Here is a 12,296-nt window from a genome sequence, read left to right on the forward strand (position 1 = left end):
GAATTAACGAGCGATGACGTGGGAATTTTCTGTGGAATTGAAGAGAAGAGAAAGATATCTTTTCCGGGAGAGAAATGACCAGCAGTTGCACATGATCCTTATTGAGATTGTAGTCTTATTCACAGGACAAAGAGTAGATGAACAGGCGAGTTCTATAGATGGCCCGATAGGGATATCAATAAGACTCGGGAAGAAATAAACCAATCATAGGTTTACTATTTAATAGAGATTACATCCGAGCGCAGACTTCAATAAGACTGGGAAAAAACGGTTGGTCCGAAACAAAGAAACCCCAGAAACCCTAGAAACTCCTTGGCAATACCATTTTCAAAGACATCTGTCGCTCATACTCTCCTATATTCCCATGGACTTTGGAGAGCACTTCATGTCCTTAATATAAATGTATTGCTGAAATTATCTATATAATCAAAATGTATTTGCTAGACTGAGCGCAATATTCAAATATCCATAAACAAATTCATCTCAAGGCATATTCACAAAACCCCCGATAAAGGATTCACTCCAAAAGCAATTTACAACAAGAATAGAAAAAGCAAATGTACAAAGCTAGCACAAAGCTCTAGATCTGTCAGCAATCTAGAAATCTAGACAACGAAGACAGTCTGGTTGAGAGACTCCAAGAATGCGGAAGGACCGGCCTGCAATTCAACAATTAGTATACTTGAATTCCAGCAAATGCAAGAGATTTACTTACACCAATCAGAGACGCATGGGCGATATTAATCTGGCTTTTGCCAAGGGTAGCCGAGGCCGGCACCGTGACCGTGAAGTTTTCATATGGGGGCAGGCTTTGTTCGTGGTACACGGGGTTGAAAGGCCCATTGTATAGAATTGTTCCGAGAACCTCGTCTGCATCTCTGCAAGGTGAGGATGCGCATGAAGAGAGACCGATTGCTACGCCCATCTCCTTGGAAGGACTCAGAGAATTCTGAATGATAGATTAGTATAAGGGATTGCGGTAACTAAGTCGGAAGAACTATGCAACCTGAACTCTTGAACTTACAGGACGCTGAACTTGGATAATGACTTCCTTGCCAGAATTGAGTTGCTGGTTCTCAGCGGGGAGTCCGATTGTGGCTCTCTGGGCAATGGCCGCGACGACGAAGAGAACTATGGAGAAGAAGGACTTCATTTTGATTGATGGCAAAGAGTTGTAGCGTGGGAAATGTGCTGGTGAGACGGTGAGATTGTATAAGATGTTCTGTGGTGTGGAAAGTTATAAGATGCGATGATCGTGGGGTATTTATATACTCAAAATCTGGATGAAGGGTTCGCCCTAACAGTGACCCTTGGGATTCTAAAAGCGTCGAAGATGATGATTGGTCGGGTCGCTGTAAGTTTCAGATACAGTTCAAGGAAGCCACGGATAGCCGCCTGACGCTAAGGTCAATCGGGAAACTATATTGGAAAATCTCCCTTTATTATAGATTCGCCTTGCATATGTGAAGTAAGCAAACAGGCTGCGGTCTCACCTTCAACGGTCAGGAGCGAACACGGGCTTGATTTCAAATCTGCCCCTCATATTATTGGCGAGGTTTTAAGAGTTGAGGGTGCATACGGTGGCTGTATCAAATATGAGCTTAGCCCATGATATTTCTTGAGCTATAGCAGTGACTCGAGGAAGATAAACGTCTACAATATAGGGCTACATAAAATGCATTGGTTAGCTGAGAGTTCTCCACAACCCCCAGAAATAGAATGATCACTAACAGATAAATGAGGCTGAACAGAGCAAATCTTACCGAACGGGCAAACGTCAGGGCCAAAATTAGAATATCCAAAACGGGATGATAGTTTCTGGTAGTAATGGAAACCTCTTGGTTCATGCACACGGGACTGAATGGGCCCATAGTAACTTGTTGAGTATTGTGATTTTCTACCAAGTGTGATCTCTCTCCTTTGAGCTTGCTGTGTCCCCCATTTGCCCTACTTCTCATGTTCAGATTGTGGTATTAAGTTCATCTGACATCAGGGTGGCTGGGTTAACAAACCCTTGCCTCGTTCCCAAGGGCTATGTGTGGACCATCAAGGCACGAAATCACCTTACATTTTATTTTCCGTTGGTAGAATGTGGTGTAGCTCTTCCATTGTCGGGCGACAGGATCTTGTTACTCACTAACCAATCAATTCTAATAAATCATGGTGATGGTTTTTAATACCAGATTGTTTATATTTTTGCCTGTCATCGCGGTTTGATATTCATTTCACCGCTTTAAAAAGGCATGATGTCGCTAAAGAGAAGCGATACAACACACTAGAAGAGAGTGGCTATATTTTTCGCGCTTATGGGCTGAGGAGAGCCATCGTCAAGGACAATCTATTCCCATCCACCCCTCTCAGTTACGTGCCCCCGATCGTATTGCTTGGTTCGACAATGAACCTAACTGATCGACTTTTTCTAATATCACTAATTATCGTCTTTCTAATTCCTCAAGTGGTAAAATATCTGTATTTTTCTTTCTTCAATCCTCAGATCGACAGGAGGTGACGTCTGGGCCCCCAGCCCCCAACTCCACCTGCAGAAAAGAATACTACCTGTACGGGAGTACTTTTTATTCTTTATCAATCCTACTTTTATTATGTTGTACTTTTATGAACTTAATTCTTAAATTTCTGTCAATTCTTTGCTTTTCCCTGAAAATCCCCACGAACACGTTTTCACTAGGTGACATTGCTACACGAGGAAATTCACTATGAGTGGAACACCATCGACACCGAAGTGAGTCCTTCCCTACACCGAGAACAGCTCAAGCTAACCCACCACAGCGCCTTGGAAATCCTCCCACGAGATTGCTGGATGCAGATTCTGGATGAAATTTCACCCTCCGACGCTGCATCTGTAGTAGCCACATCCCGAGGCCTGCAAGTCTCTTCAGAGGGCTCACTATATCGCCAGGTCGATATTGACTGGACCAGACCCCCTCTCAAGCGGGTCCTAACTCTATTCCGTGTCATTCACGAACGTCCAGATCTGGCTGAGCAGATTCACCATGTGAGCATGATCACCTCGAAACTGGTGTATCCAGCACCGGACCCGGAAGACGAGTGGGAGTTGCCTCAAATAGATGGTGACTGGGACCAGCTCTCATCTCTATTTCAGGATGAGGTGAACGCTGCGAAATATATAATTACCAAAGCACAGTTTCCCTCGTCAGAATTGTGGATTCATGCCCTGGAACACGGTAACCCATACGCATTTGTGGCTATACTTCTTTCTCAACTTCATAATCTACGGTCGCTGCAACTCGATCACACTTTTGTGTGGCAAGCTGGGTTTCCGGGGTTGATGATGAGACATGCTCTTCTCTCTGCGCCTGAGAATACATTATCTCAATTTTCACAACTCTCTGTTGTCGAGTACGGTCTGAATGTTCCAGGTTCTAGAGAGTTTAACGACACGAGATGGAATTTCATCGATGCATTCCCCGTTTGTGACCCGGATCAATTTGCAGGTTGGTTCTATCTACCTTCTTTGAAATCCCTAGAAATCTGGATCCAAAGTTTCGAGGGTATCAGTAATGAGTTATCCAAGCCTGCTGAGTCAAGCAAACTGGCGCATCTGGCCCAGCTTGAAAGACTCGTGTTGACGGAATCTTCTGTTGATGAGGATGATGTGAGGAAACTGCTGTCGCACCTGTCTTCGCTGAACAGTCTTCACCTGGGCCTTGTCTACCCATCACAAGATAAGGAACTCGATTATAACTGTTGCTCTCCTGAACCTCCTCTCAAAAAGCAAGGTGTGCTTCTTGAAGGGCTGATGAGTGTAAAGGACACAGTTGAAAACCTTTCTATTAGCTTGGAGCTTTGTCCATTTTGGTGGCCTGCTGTTTGGGGCGCAATAGAACGTGACAATGGAACTCCGCAAGAAAGCTTCAAACCATTCAAAGGAATCTTGATGCGGTTCCCGCTTCTTCGAACCGCAGAGCTGCCTGCAGTCATGCTTTTTGGATGGACGCGTGCCGATGCACCAGCTTTGTCTAAGCTTCTACCGCCAACACTTCGGAAGCTCGCCATTCGGGACAACCTGTCGCGTACAGAGGACTATGAGTGGGAGACGGATCAAGTTGGAGAAGCAATTCAGAACTTCCTCCCCTTTGCGCAGTCTGTAACTCCCATGTTGAACACAATTAAAATTAGATCCTTTGGTATCGGACAAGAGGGTGATATTGACCCAGACGATTCCACGGGGGCTAGATCATCGTGCGAGAAGCTTGGGCTGGATATAGACATCGGTATGATCCAGTATAACCTCTCGCCGGGACTTTGGACGACGCACAGGGGACTTCAAGAAGGATCTTGGAGAGATTTATCAAATATTTAGTCTAGAAGTCAGATTCTTCAGCTACCCAGTCAATCAGACTCACATTCACTATCGGCGACGATTTGAGTTCTTCCTGTAAGGATGCCTGGGAGAAATACGACGATAATACAGTCTACACGAAGAAGATAAACAGATATGATTCGAACTCCCTCGGCATGGGCTGAATACTCGTGTTCCGAGGATAGCGCTTACACGCCTGGACTAAATGGGGCGCAGCTAAAGGGACTGTAAGTCATATACTACCTCGCAGATTTATGTAGTCTTACTAACGACTTTTCCTTTTAGCTTTTCAAGTATTTACTATACTGAAGGAAACGGAATCTCGATTTGTGGTTCCGCTGAGCTGTCTAACGGTTGCACAGTGAGGGTTGACTATTGTGATCTTTGCAAGGATTCCAACTAGAGCCGTGTCGTTAGAGCCCGAAGGATGGGCTTTGATTCAAGTTAATTATATTGCACATAGGTTAAATTAGTTGTTTATATATAAGTGATTTCATCTTTCAGCATTGCATAAATATAGCCAAAATAGTACCAAATGAAGATAAAAGACTCGAGAAGACAAGTAAATGAGGGATGAAGGGGAGATGATGGAATATATATAGCAAAGACAAGAATAGACGTCAGATAGATAATTACTCGAGATATAGAAGATAGTAATTGAAGGATAAATGATAGAATAGAAATAGTGAAGAAAGGAATAGGTACTAGAAATATGGTAAGTGAAGGATATCGGGGTATATAACTTACATTTCCTTTGCTTGCTTACTTTTATCTTACAATTTTATTTGAGGGCCTAGGGCATCTTTGTATCGTTCTATCATTTGATATTATAAATTTGAACGCAATAAAAAGCAAGCAAGCAACAGAAGACAAAGTTCCAAATGACTGACATTACTATCGACATGGCCAAAGAACACCTAAATCATTGACTAATAGCTAAGCTACATTGTGAGCTAGGTTGATGAAAAAGGGCACATGCATCTTGTTAATGATATTGAAACAGGCATAGTGAATGGGACAACCCAAACCATGCCAAAGATGCAATGGCAACGCTGGAACGGTATGAACGTTCTCAGAAATGAAGTGCAAGATGACGCAGAAAAGACAGCGCGAGATGTGCAAAAAAAAAAAAAACAAACAAACTGGCCTGGCCTGGCCTGGCTGGATGTAACTAGCCGGCTATCCCTAGCCTGATCCACCAGGCACCCACGGGGGTAAACATTGATTTTTTTGGTTTTTTTTTAAAAAAAAAAAAAAAAAAGAACATGTGTAACGCAAGGAAATAACGTCCTGGGTAGAAAATGTGAATATTGAACGGGAATAATGAAATGATAAAAGAAGAATATAAAGCCCACTCAATAGAACAGAGGGCTTTATCTCTCTCACAATAAGAACACTGGAAATTAACACTCACCTGATTCTTCAAAGCTCAATCACCTCTCGGACAGTGAATCAATTCATCCGAGAGCCCTCAAAGGCTTTGGGTAAGCTGAAAAAGTGAATTACAGCCACTTCTTTCTCTCGGCATCAACAGCTGCTGCAATGAGCTCCTGTCTTCGTCTCCACCTCCTCTTACGCTTCGTGTTCCGTGGGTTTCGATAACACTGGTCAATTGGATGCCTTGTGAGACGCCGGTGGTAGGGACAGTATTTCTTGGGGGAAATTTCCATTTGATCCATGTCAGTGGAGATACTACCTATGTCACTCAAGGCCGAGTGTTCGGTTCCTAGCCGGTCGGCCTCAAACTCTAGGAAATCGGCGTAAGCTTCATCTAGAATGGATGCCGGCAGGGAGCCTTGCTTGAAATGAAGCGACTCAATCCATGGAATGGTGCTGGGGTGTACACTGACCGCAGCAAGGAACTGATTGAGGACGAAGACTGTGGGAAGAGATGGGGGCCCAAAGGCCTCCTTCATCTCTGCAAGGGCTCGTTTCCAGGAATTCACGAATGCCCCAGGTGAATTTGATGAATAGTACACTGTGTGTGTCCAGGTCATGAATTTGCGATAAGCAAAAAGCCAGTCGCGAGAATCTTTCTCCGGAACCTCAACAGGTTTGCTGGGGTAGGGAGCTCCCATAGAGTAGTTCGGATTAGTGTATGCAATGTTCAAAGGAAGCGGAGCAAGAAATTGAGAGCCAGGAACCATAGGAATCATCATTGGCGGGCCATATGAAAGAGGTCCCAGCGGAGCAGGCTCAAACATGACAGGGTAGGTTAGCGGCTGTCCGTAGGGCCCATAGGCAACTGGGTTCGGACCAATGGACGGAGGACCGAAGTACTCGGCGCCATACTGAGCTGGAACTGGAACCGGAACCGGAACTGGAACTGGACCTGGACCTGGAACTGGACCTGGATCGACTGGAGTTAGGCCGTAGTAAACAGGCTGGCCCTGAAATTGGGATACTGGATCCCCTGTATCAGAGACGAGCATCTTGACTTCAGTGGATTAGTCTTGATGTGTCATGTATGGTAGATTGAAACAACAGCATTGATAGAAGTAGATTGAATGCTAAAAAAAGATATGACTGGACTCTTTAGAAAGTCGGAAGTTGTTTGAGTGGATGTAAAGAAGTCGACGAGGATAGGTCGGGCTATGGATATATAGGATTTGTTAACGCGCGGGATGGAACGCGCGGGGGATAGGGCGCGCGGGATAGGGTGCACAAGGATAGAATATATAGGGATAGAGCGCACAATGATAGAGCGTATAATGATAGATGGCATAGTATAAGGATAGAGCGCGCGGGCATAGAGCCTATGGTATAAGAATAGAGCGTACATGGAGCGTATAGCATAGCATAGAACGCGCGGAGATAGGAATGAGGTTTGATGTCTTATTATGTCACCTCTGTTTGCTTTATTTTGGGCAACCTTAGATATTCGCTGGCAAACAAAGCTGCTGGTAACAAAGCCACTGAAAAACAAAGCCATATCCCATTCAAATTGATACTTAATAATAAATCTAGACCTGCTGCGGAGTAGTTTGACTTGGACATTTTATGTGTGCAAATGCGGCTATCGAATCCTCGAACATGGTTCAGACTATGGCTCGGTGATTGAGCCATAAAAGACCGACAGTTGATCTAGGCACGTCGATATGGCACTGGGTCCGAGAGCTGAAAGGGGAAACTTGAAAGTGTCCACGGTGGTTCCGAGCCATGACTTGAAAACAGCTATTACGTGTTCTAGTACCTATTTCTGCAGGAGCTTCCAGTGTGACTGGATGCCCAGCGCCTAATTATACTTCGTAAACCTCGGCATTGATTGGCATCTTGGCTTTGCTATAAAAGCCGAATTATGCGACCCGCATCGGGCAGCTGCAGGCATCGGATCTATAACCAGCTGATCGACATGAACCAATGGATTTCCAGATCACTTCCAGAAGTATTCTGGGTAATTCTGGATTAATTTAGGTTCCAAGGTTTGATTGGGGTAGTAGAATCCATGGTTCATCGTAATATCCTAAAATGATGAACTTAGTACGGAGTAGGGATCCGGACGAATGTCGGAAAGATTTAGGGTAATTAAGAGGTCCACCGGGAAACCAAAAAAAAAAAAAAAGAAATGAAATTTATAGCAGATAGCAGGGTAAGCTCGGATAATGTAATATAAGTTGCATCATTCAATATCAAACAGCTCCAAAGGCGGTTCCAATGAATCCAACAAAGCCACATGGAAAAGAACGATGGGGGTGGAACCCATCGTGATCTGATAGCCACCCATTTTGGCACGTTCCACATCCCCCTCTCCACATCAATTATGTTACTTTGATCACATTGTATTTTCGGTTTGTTAATATCAAGGCTGGGAGTATATCTTCTGCCCCGATACAATTCTATGGTCAAACATGCCACTTTCGTTCCTGGACGATCTTTTTTTTGACGGGATCCGCCCGATCGTCGTACCCTCACTACGTTACCTATCCCACCTTAGCCCTATAAGTCACCTTCGAAAGTCGGAATGAACTCTTTCTCTCCTCGAGATTTCCAGGAGTGGGTAGATCGACGCCAAAGCACCCAGTCAGCCTCCACGGTGTCGTCTGCGTCAACGAGTGTCCTCTTCCCGAGCCCAGCGACATCTCCAGGGTCCAGCTCGAGGAAGCAATCCTGGCAGTTCTACGATGATGTCGTGCGGCTCGAGTTGACTCCTTCCGTGCAAATGTCTGTGCTGAGAAAAAAAAGGTTCCCGTCAGATCAGAATGCGCTGACTTGTTTATAGTTCATTTGTCAAAAACGGGCAGCTATTCAAACTGAAATACAAATTCATTGACATCTGCAAAGACTCAACGGGCGCGTTGAGGTGTCTCGAACTCGGCGGGGGATTAGGCCAGCAAACACCTTTTGTCCACGGCTGTGAGTTGTCTCGCATACTTTCGAAAAATAACATTCTGACCATTCAAATCATGTATAGTCTCCAATACAAAACTACCAGTCCCTCACCTAGAGCATCCAAAATCAGGCGACGATTACCCTCTTCGGGTGTCCTTTATGGACCAGCAAACTGTCCAGACGGCAAGCACAGTATTCATGACGCAATTATCATATAAATTTGACCACTGGGATGGTACGCGACCGCTAAACCCCGGAGAGTCAATATTTACTGACCCCCGCAGATTGTGTACGATTCCAAGAACTGCTACTGGGCTCCAAGTTGATTTTTATCGGCGGGATGGCCGAGGCCAAGTCTAAAGGCCGGGGTGAAGAGTGCATCAGCCAAAATCTTCGCATCCTCCGCGGGCATAACGGGAAACGAGTGATGCTGTTCTTTGCTAACTCGCAACGGAGGGAGCTTAAGCGATACGTTTCCATTCCCTGTAAGTTGTTTCACTTCTATCGGGGCCTAGATCCACTACCCCTGTTACGATGACGCTGCTAACAACCCTAGTAAATTGCATCGGTTCGATCAAACCCCCGAAGAAGGCCGGGCGGCCAGCCCTACTTGATCTAAATCCGAACTTCGAGATTCTGTCTCAAATGAGAAATCTTACGATTCAGTTCCTTGACGATGATGGTCAGTGCACATTTTTTAAGTTTTGCTCATTTCGGATCATTGGCTTATTCTTCTCTCTCTTTTCTAGACTGCACAGCATTTTGTCAGATGTTGTCATACGACCTGACGATTGGATGAATAGTTCACGAGGACCGATCCATTATAAATCCCTCAAGTCTGTTACGATAAATTTTACATGGAGTTGGAGTTCCTGGATAAATTGGGGGCCAAGATATGTATCATGTACATAATACCAAGATACCCCTGGGCGTTACATCTTTTGAGACATAGAATTGCATCCACGTGAAGAGCCGGTTAATGAAATTAGAATTCAATCGTTTACTGGTTACCTGTGTAATTAGAATAAAATGGCTCATTTACCAAAAACAAATAATATATCATTACTCCGTAGAAATATTAAAAATCTCAAGGTTCCAGATTTCTCATACAGGGATAAAGAGAACAATAACCCTCGTGGTTGCCCGTTGCCTGTGGGTCCATTTTGGGGAGGTCGACAAGTCAAGCATCAGAGATGTCGCACGTGGAGAAAACAACCCTAAAGCTTTGGCTCGTCCCAAGGTTCGCCGCCTAGTCCCGCATTAGCGTGTACAGGGATCACGGGCCTCTCGGACAATCTGTAACCTTTGGTTTAACCTTGAAAGCCCCGGGTCTAATCAAAGGTATCTTCTATTCTTTGAAATGTAGAAATCTTCAAATCTTGCAACTTTCTACTATTCACAATGGGCAAATTCCACGCCCGGTTGTATAAAACCGACCGCGCGCGGGACTTCGACCATGAGCAGGTAACTACATATGGAGTCCCCCGCTTGTTGATGAGCAACATGGTATGCAAGATGGCTAATAGTTTGGGTTATTTGGTTATAGGATCGATATGTCCGCATGCGACAGATCTACGAGACCATCGACAGGCAAGGCTTTCAATGGATTGTCGTGCTCGTCGCTGGTCTTGGGTTCTTCCTCGATGGTTACACAGTGCGTTACCCCACCTTCCACGTGGAAGATACGATTGGAATGCTGTACTTGATGCATATACAACATCTGCTAATACTTGACATAGTTATTTGCCAGTAACATGGCCCTACCGATGATCTCATATGTCTACTGGAGAGACGACACGTCCTCATTACGACTCACATGCATCAATATCGCGACACTTGGGGGAACCCTGCTCGGCCAAGTAACATTTGGATTTCTAGCCGATAAAAATGGGCGGAAGAAGATGTATGGTGTTGAGTTGGTACTCCTCATTACAGCCACCCTGGGTGTGGTTATGTCCTCGACAGGCGTGGACGGGAGCATGAACGTCTTTGCTTGGCTTATCTGGTGGAGAATCTGTGTTGGTATTGGAGTTGGTGCAGATTATCCACTCAGTGCAGTGATCACATCTGAGTAGGTCGATCGATCTCAAAATCTTCAATTGTGGAGGGAAAGCTGACTTGAAAATGTCCAGATTTGCCCCTACCAAACATCGCGCCCGCATGATGGCCACCGTCTTCTTCATGCAACCACTCGGTCAGATCGCAGGTAACATTGTCTCATTGATTGTGATCGCGATAGCTCGGAGTAATAGCAGTCCGGGTGAAGAGATCACCCGCACTGTCGATATAATGTGGCGCTGGGTGATCGCCATCGGAGTCGTACCCGGTGCAATCGCTACTCTTTTCCGATTCGCTATCCCAGAGAGTCCTCGTTACCTAGTCGATATCGTGGACGACCCCGTCACTGCGGAGTTTGATGCAACCACGCTTTTCAGCGACACGCCCGGTATGATTGATTCTGTGGGCTGGGGAAACACTGCTTCATGTAGTGCCGGTAGCGCGATTCAACTACCCCCGATTTCATCGATTGCTAGCCACTCGACCTTTGACCATGATGACGATGATGAGTTCACCCGCCTACCTCCCGCCACCCTCAACTCTCACTGGCGCTTGGCACGGACCGACATCATGCGGTACTTCTGGACAGAAGGGAACTGGCGCAGCTTGGCTGGTTGCTCTCTCGCATGGCTCCTCCTTGACTTTGGCTTCTACGGTATCGGATTGTCGAGCCCTCAATTCTTAGCCAAGACGTGGGGCCAACTTAATATCACCAAGGCGGCTCCGACCTGGATGACTGACGATACACCAAATGCCAACATCTACAAGATGTTCATGGAAACCTCTGTGCGCGGGTTGATTATCCTCAATATCGGAAGTTTTGTGGGTGGCATACTGCTCATTATCTTTGCCCATAAGCTGGATCGTGTTGCACTGCAGAAGTACATGTTCCTCGGACTGGCGGCTCTGTTTATCGCCCTGGGAACCATGTTCGTCACTCTTTACACCGGCCCTCCTGTGGTGGTAGCATTGTATATTATTGGCCAAATCATGTTTAACTTTGGTGAGTCAAACATAGGATACGTCGCATTGAATCACTCTAACCAACTATCCACAGGTCCCAATGGAACAACATATATGATCCCCGCCGAAATCTTCCCAACCCGATACCGTGCAACATGTCACGGCATCAGCGCTGGAGCCGGAAAACTGGGCTCTATTCTCGTACAAATCTTCTCAACATACTATCACTTTGGTGCAGGCCCGGGTAACACATCAACCCGCAAGCACGGCATTGTTCTCCTTGTTTTCAGTGCCTGCATGGTCCTTGGCGCAGCAGTCACTCACTTTTGGATTCCACCCATTCAACAAAGACGGAATGGGAGAACCAAGCTTTGGGGTGGTAAGCCCGAGACTCTTGAAAGCATGTCTCTTGGCCGATTGGGCCGCAAGAGTCGAGATGCCGATTGTCGGAAACGAACATCACGGCATCGGGCACTTTCAATGAGTGCGTAGGTATTACTACTGTCCATGTCTTATCTTTAATTATTCTTTTGTATATATTTTGAAATCTCTGTTATTTGCATTTGGGGGGTCCCGGCTACACGAATATAAACCAATATACGCT

General features: G+C 45.6%; 5 protein-coding genes across 5 annotated transcripts; 3 read left to right on the forward strand and 2 right to left on the reverse strand.

Moving 5' to 3' along the window:
• Positions 1-478: 478 nt before the first annotated feature.
• N7455_002512 (uncharacterized protein) lies at positions 479-1,153 on the reverse strand (the record flags this gene model as incomplete). The annotated part of the gene is made up of 3 exons (XM_040953415.2): positions 479-659; positions 716-949; positions 1,025-1,153. The coding sequence occupies 3 exons, from the start codon at positions 1,151-1,153 to the stop codon at positions 606-608; spliced, it is 417 nt and encodes a 138-aa protein (XP_040816218.2). The 3' UTR covers positions 479-605.
• Positions 1,154-2,714: 1,561 nt separating this feature from the next.
• On the forward strand, positions 2,715-4,342 carry N7455_002513 (uncharacterized protein; the record flags this gene model as incomplete). The annotated part of the gene is made up of 2 exons (XM_065604293.1): positions 2,715-2,740; positions 2,788-4,342. The coding sequence occupies 2 exons, from the start codon at positions 2,715-2,717 to the stop codon at positions 4,340-4,342; spliced, it is 1,581 nt and encodes a 526-aa protein (XP_065462784.1).
• Positions 4,343-5,844: 1,502 nt separating this feature from the next.
• Positions 5,845-6,774, reverse strand: N7455_002514 (uncharacterized protein; the record flags this gene model as incomplete). Its single annotated transcript, XM_065604294.1, has 2 exons — positions 5,845-6,638; positions 6,693-6,774. The coding sequence occupies 2 exons, from the start codon at positions 6,772-6,774 to the stop codon at positions 5,845-5,847; spliced, it is 876 nt and encodes a 291-aa protein (XP_065462785.1).
• A 1,529-nt stretch (positions 6,775-8,303) lies between these two features.
• N7455_002515 (uncharacterized protein) lies at positions 8,304-9,470 on the forward strand (the record flags this gene model as incomplete). The annotated part of the gene is made up of 6 exons (XM_065604295.1): positions 8,304-8,503; positions 8,562-8,695; positions 8,754-8,906; positions 8,956-9,156; positions 9,228-9,353; positions 9,421-9,470. 6 exons carry the CDS (start codon positions 8,304-8,306, stop codon positions 9,468-9,470), a joined length of 864 nt encoding a protein of 287 aa, XP_065462786.1.
• A 602-nt stretch (positions 9,471-10,072) lies between these two features.
• N7455_002516 (phosphate transporter) lies at positions 10,073-12,184 on the forward strand (the record flags this gene model as incomplete). The annotated part of the gene is made up of 5 exons (XM_040953188.2): positions 10,073-10,135; positions 10,218-10,325; positions 10,411-10,742; positions 10,804-11,732; positions 11,787-12,184. 5 exons carry the CDS (start codon positions 10,073-10,075, stop codon positions 12,182-12,184), a joined length of 1,830 nt encoding a protein of 609 aa, XP_040816364.2.
• Positions 12,185-12,296: the final 112 nt, after the last annotated feature.

Source organism: Penicillium solitum, assembly GCF_028829755.1.
Source record: "Penicillium solitum strain IBT 25940 chromosome Unknown utg000001l_segment0_segment0, whole genome shotgun sequence".
NCBI classification, from domain to species: Eukaryota; Fungi; Ascomycota; class Eurotiomycetes; order Eurotiales; family Aspergillaceae; genus Penicillium; species Penicillium solitum.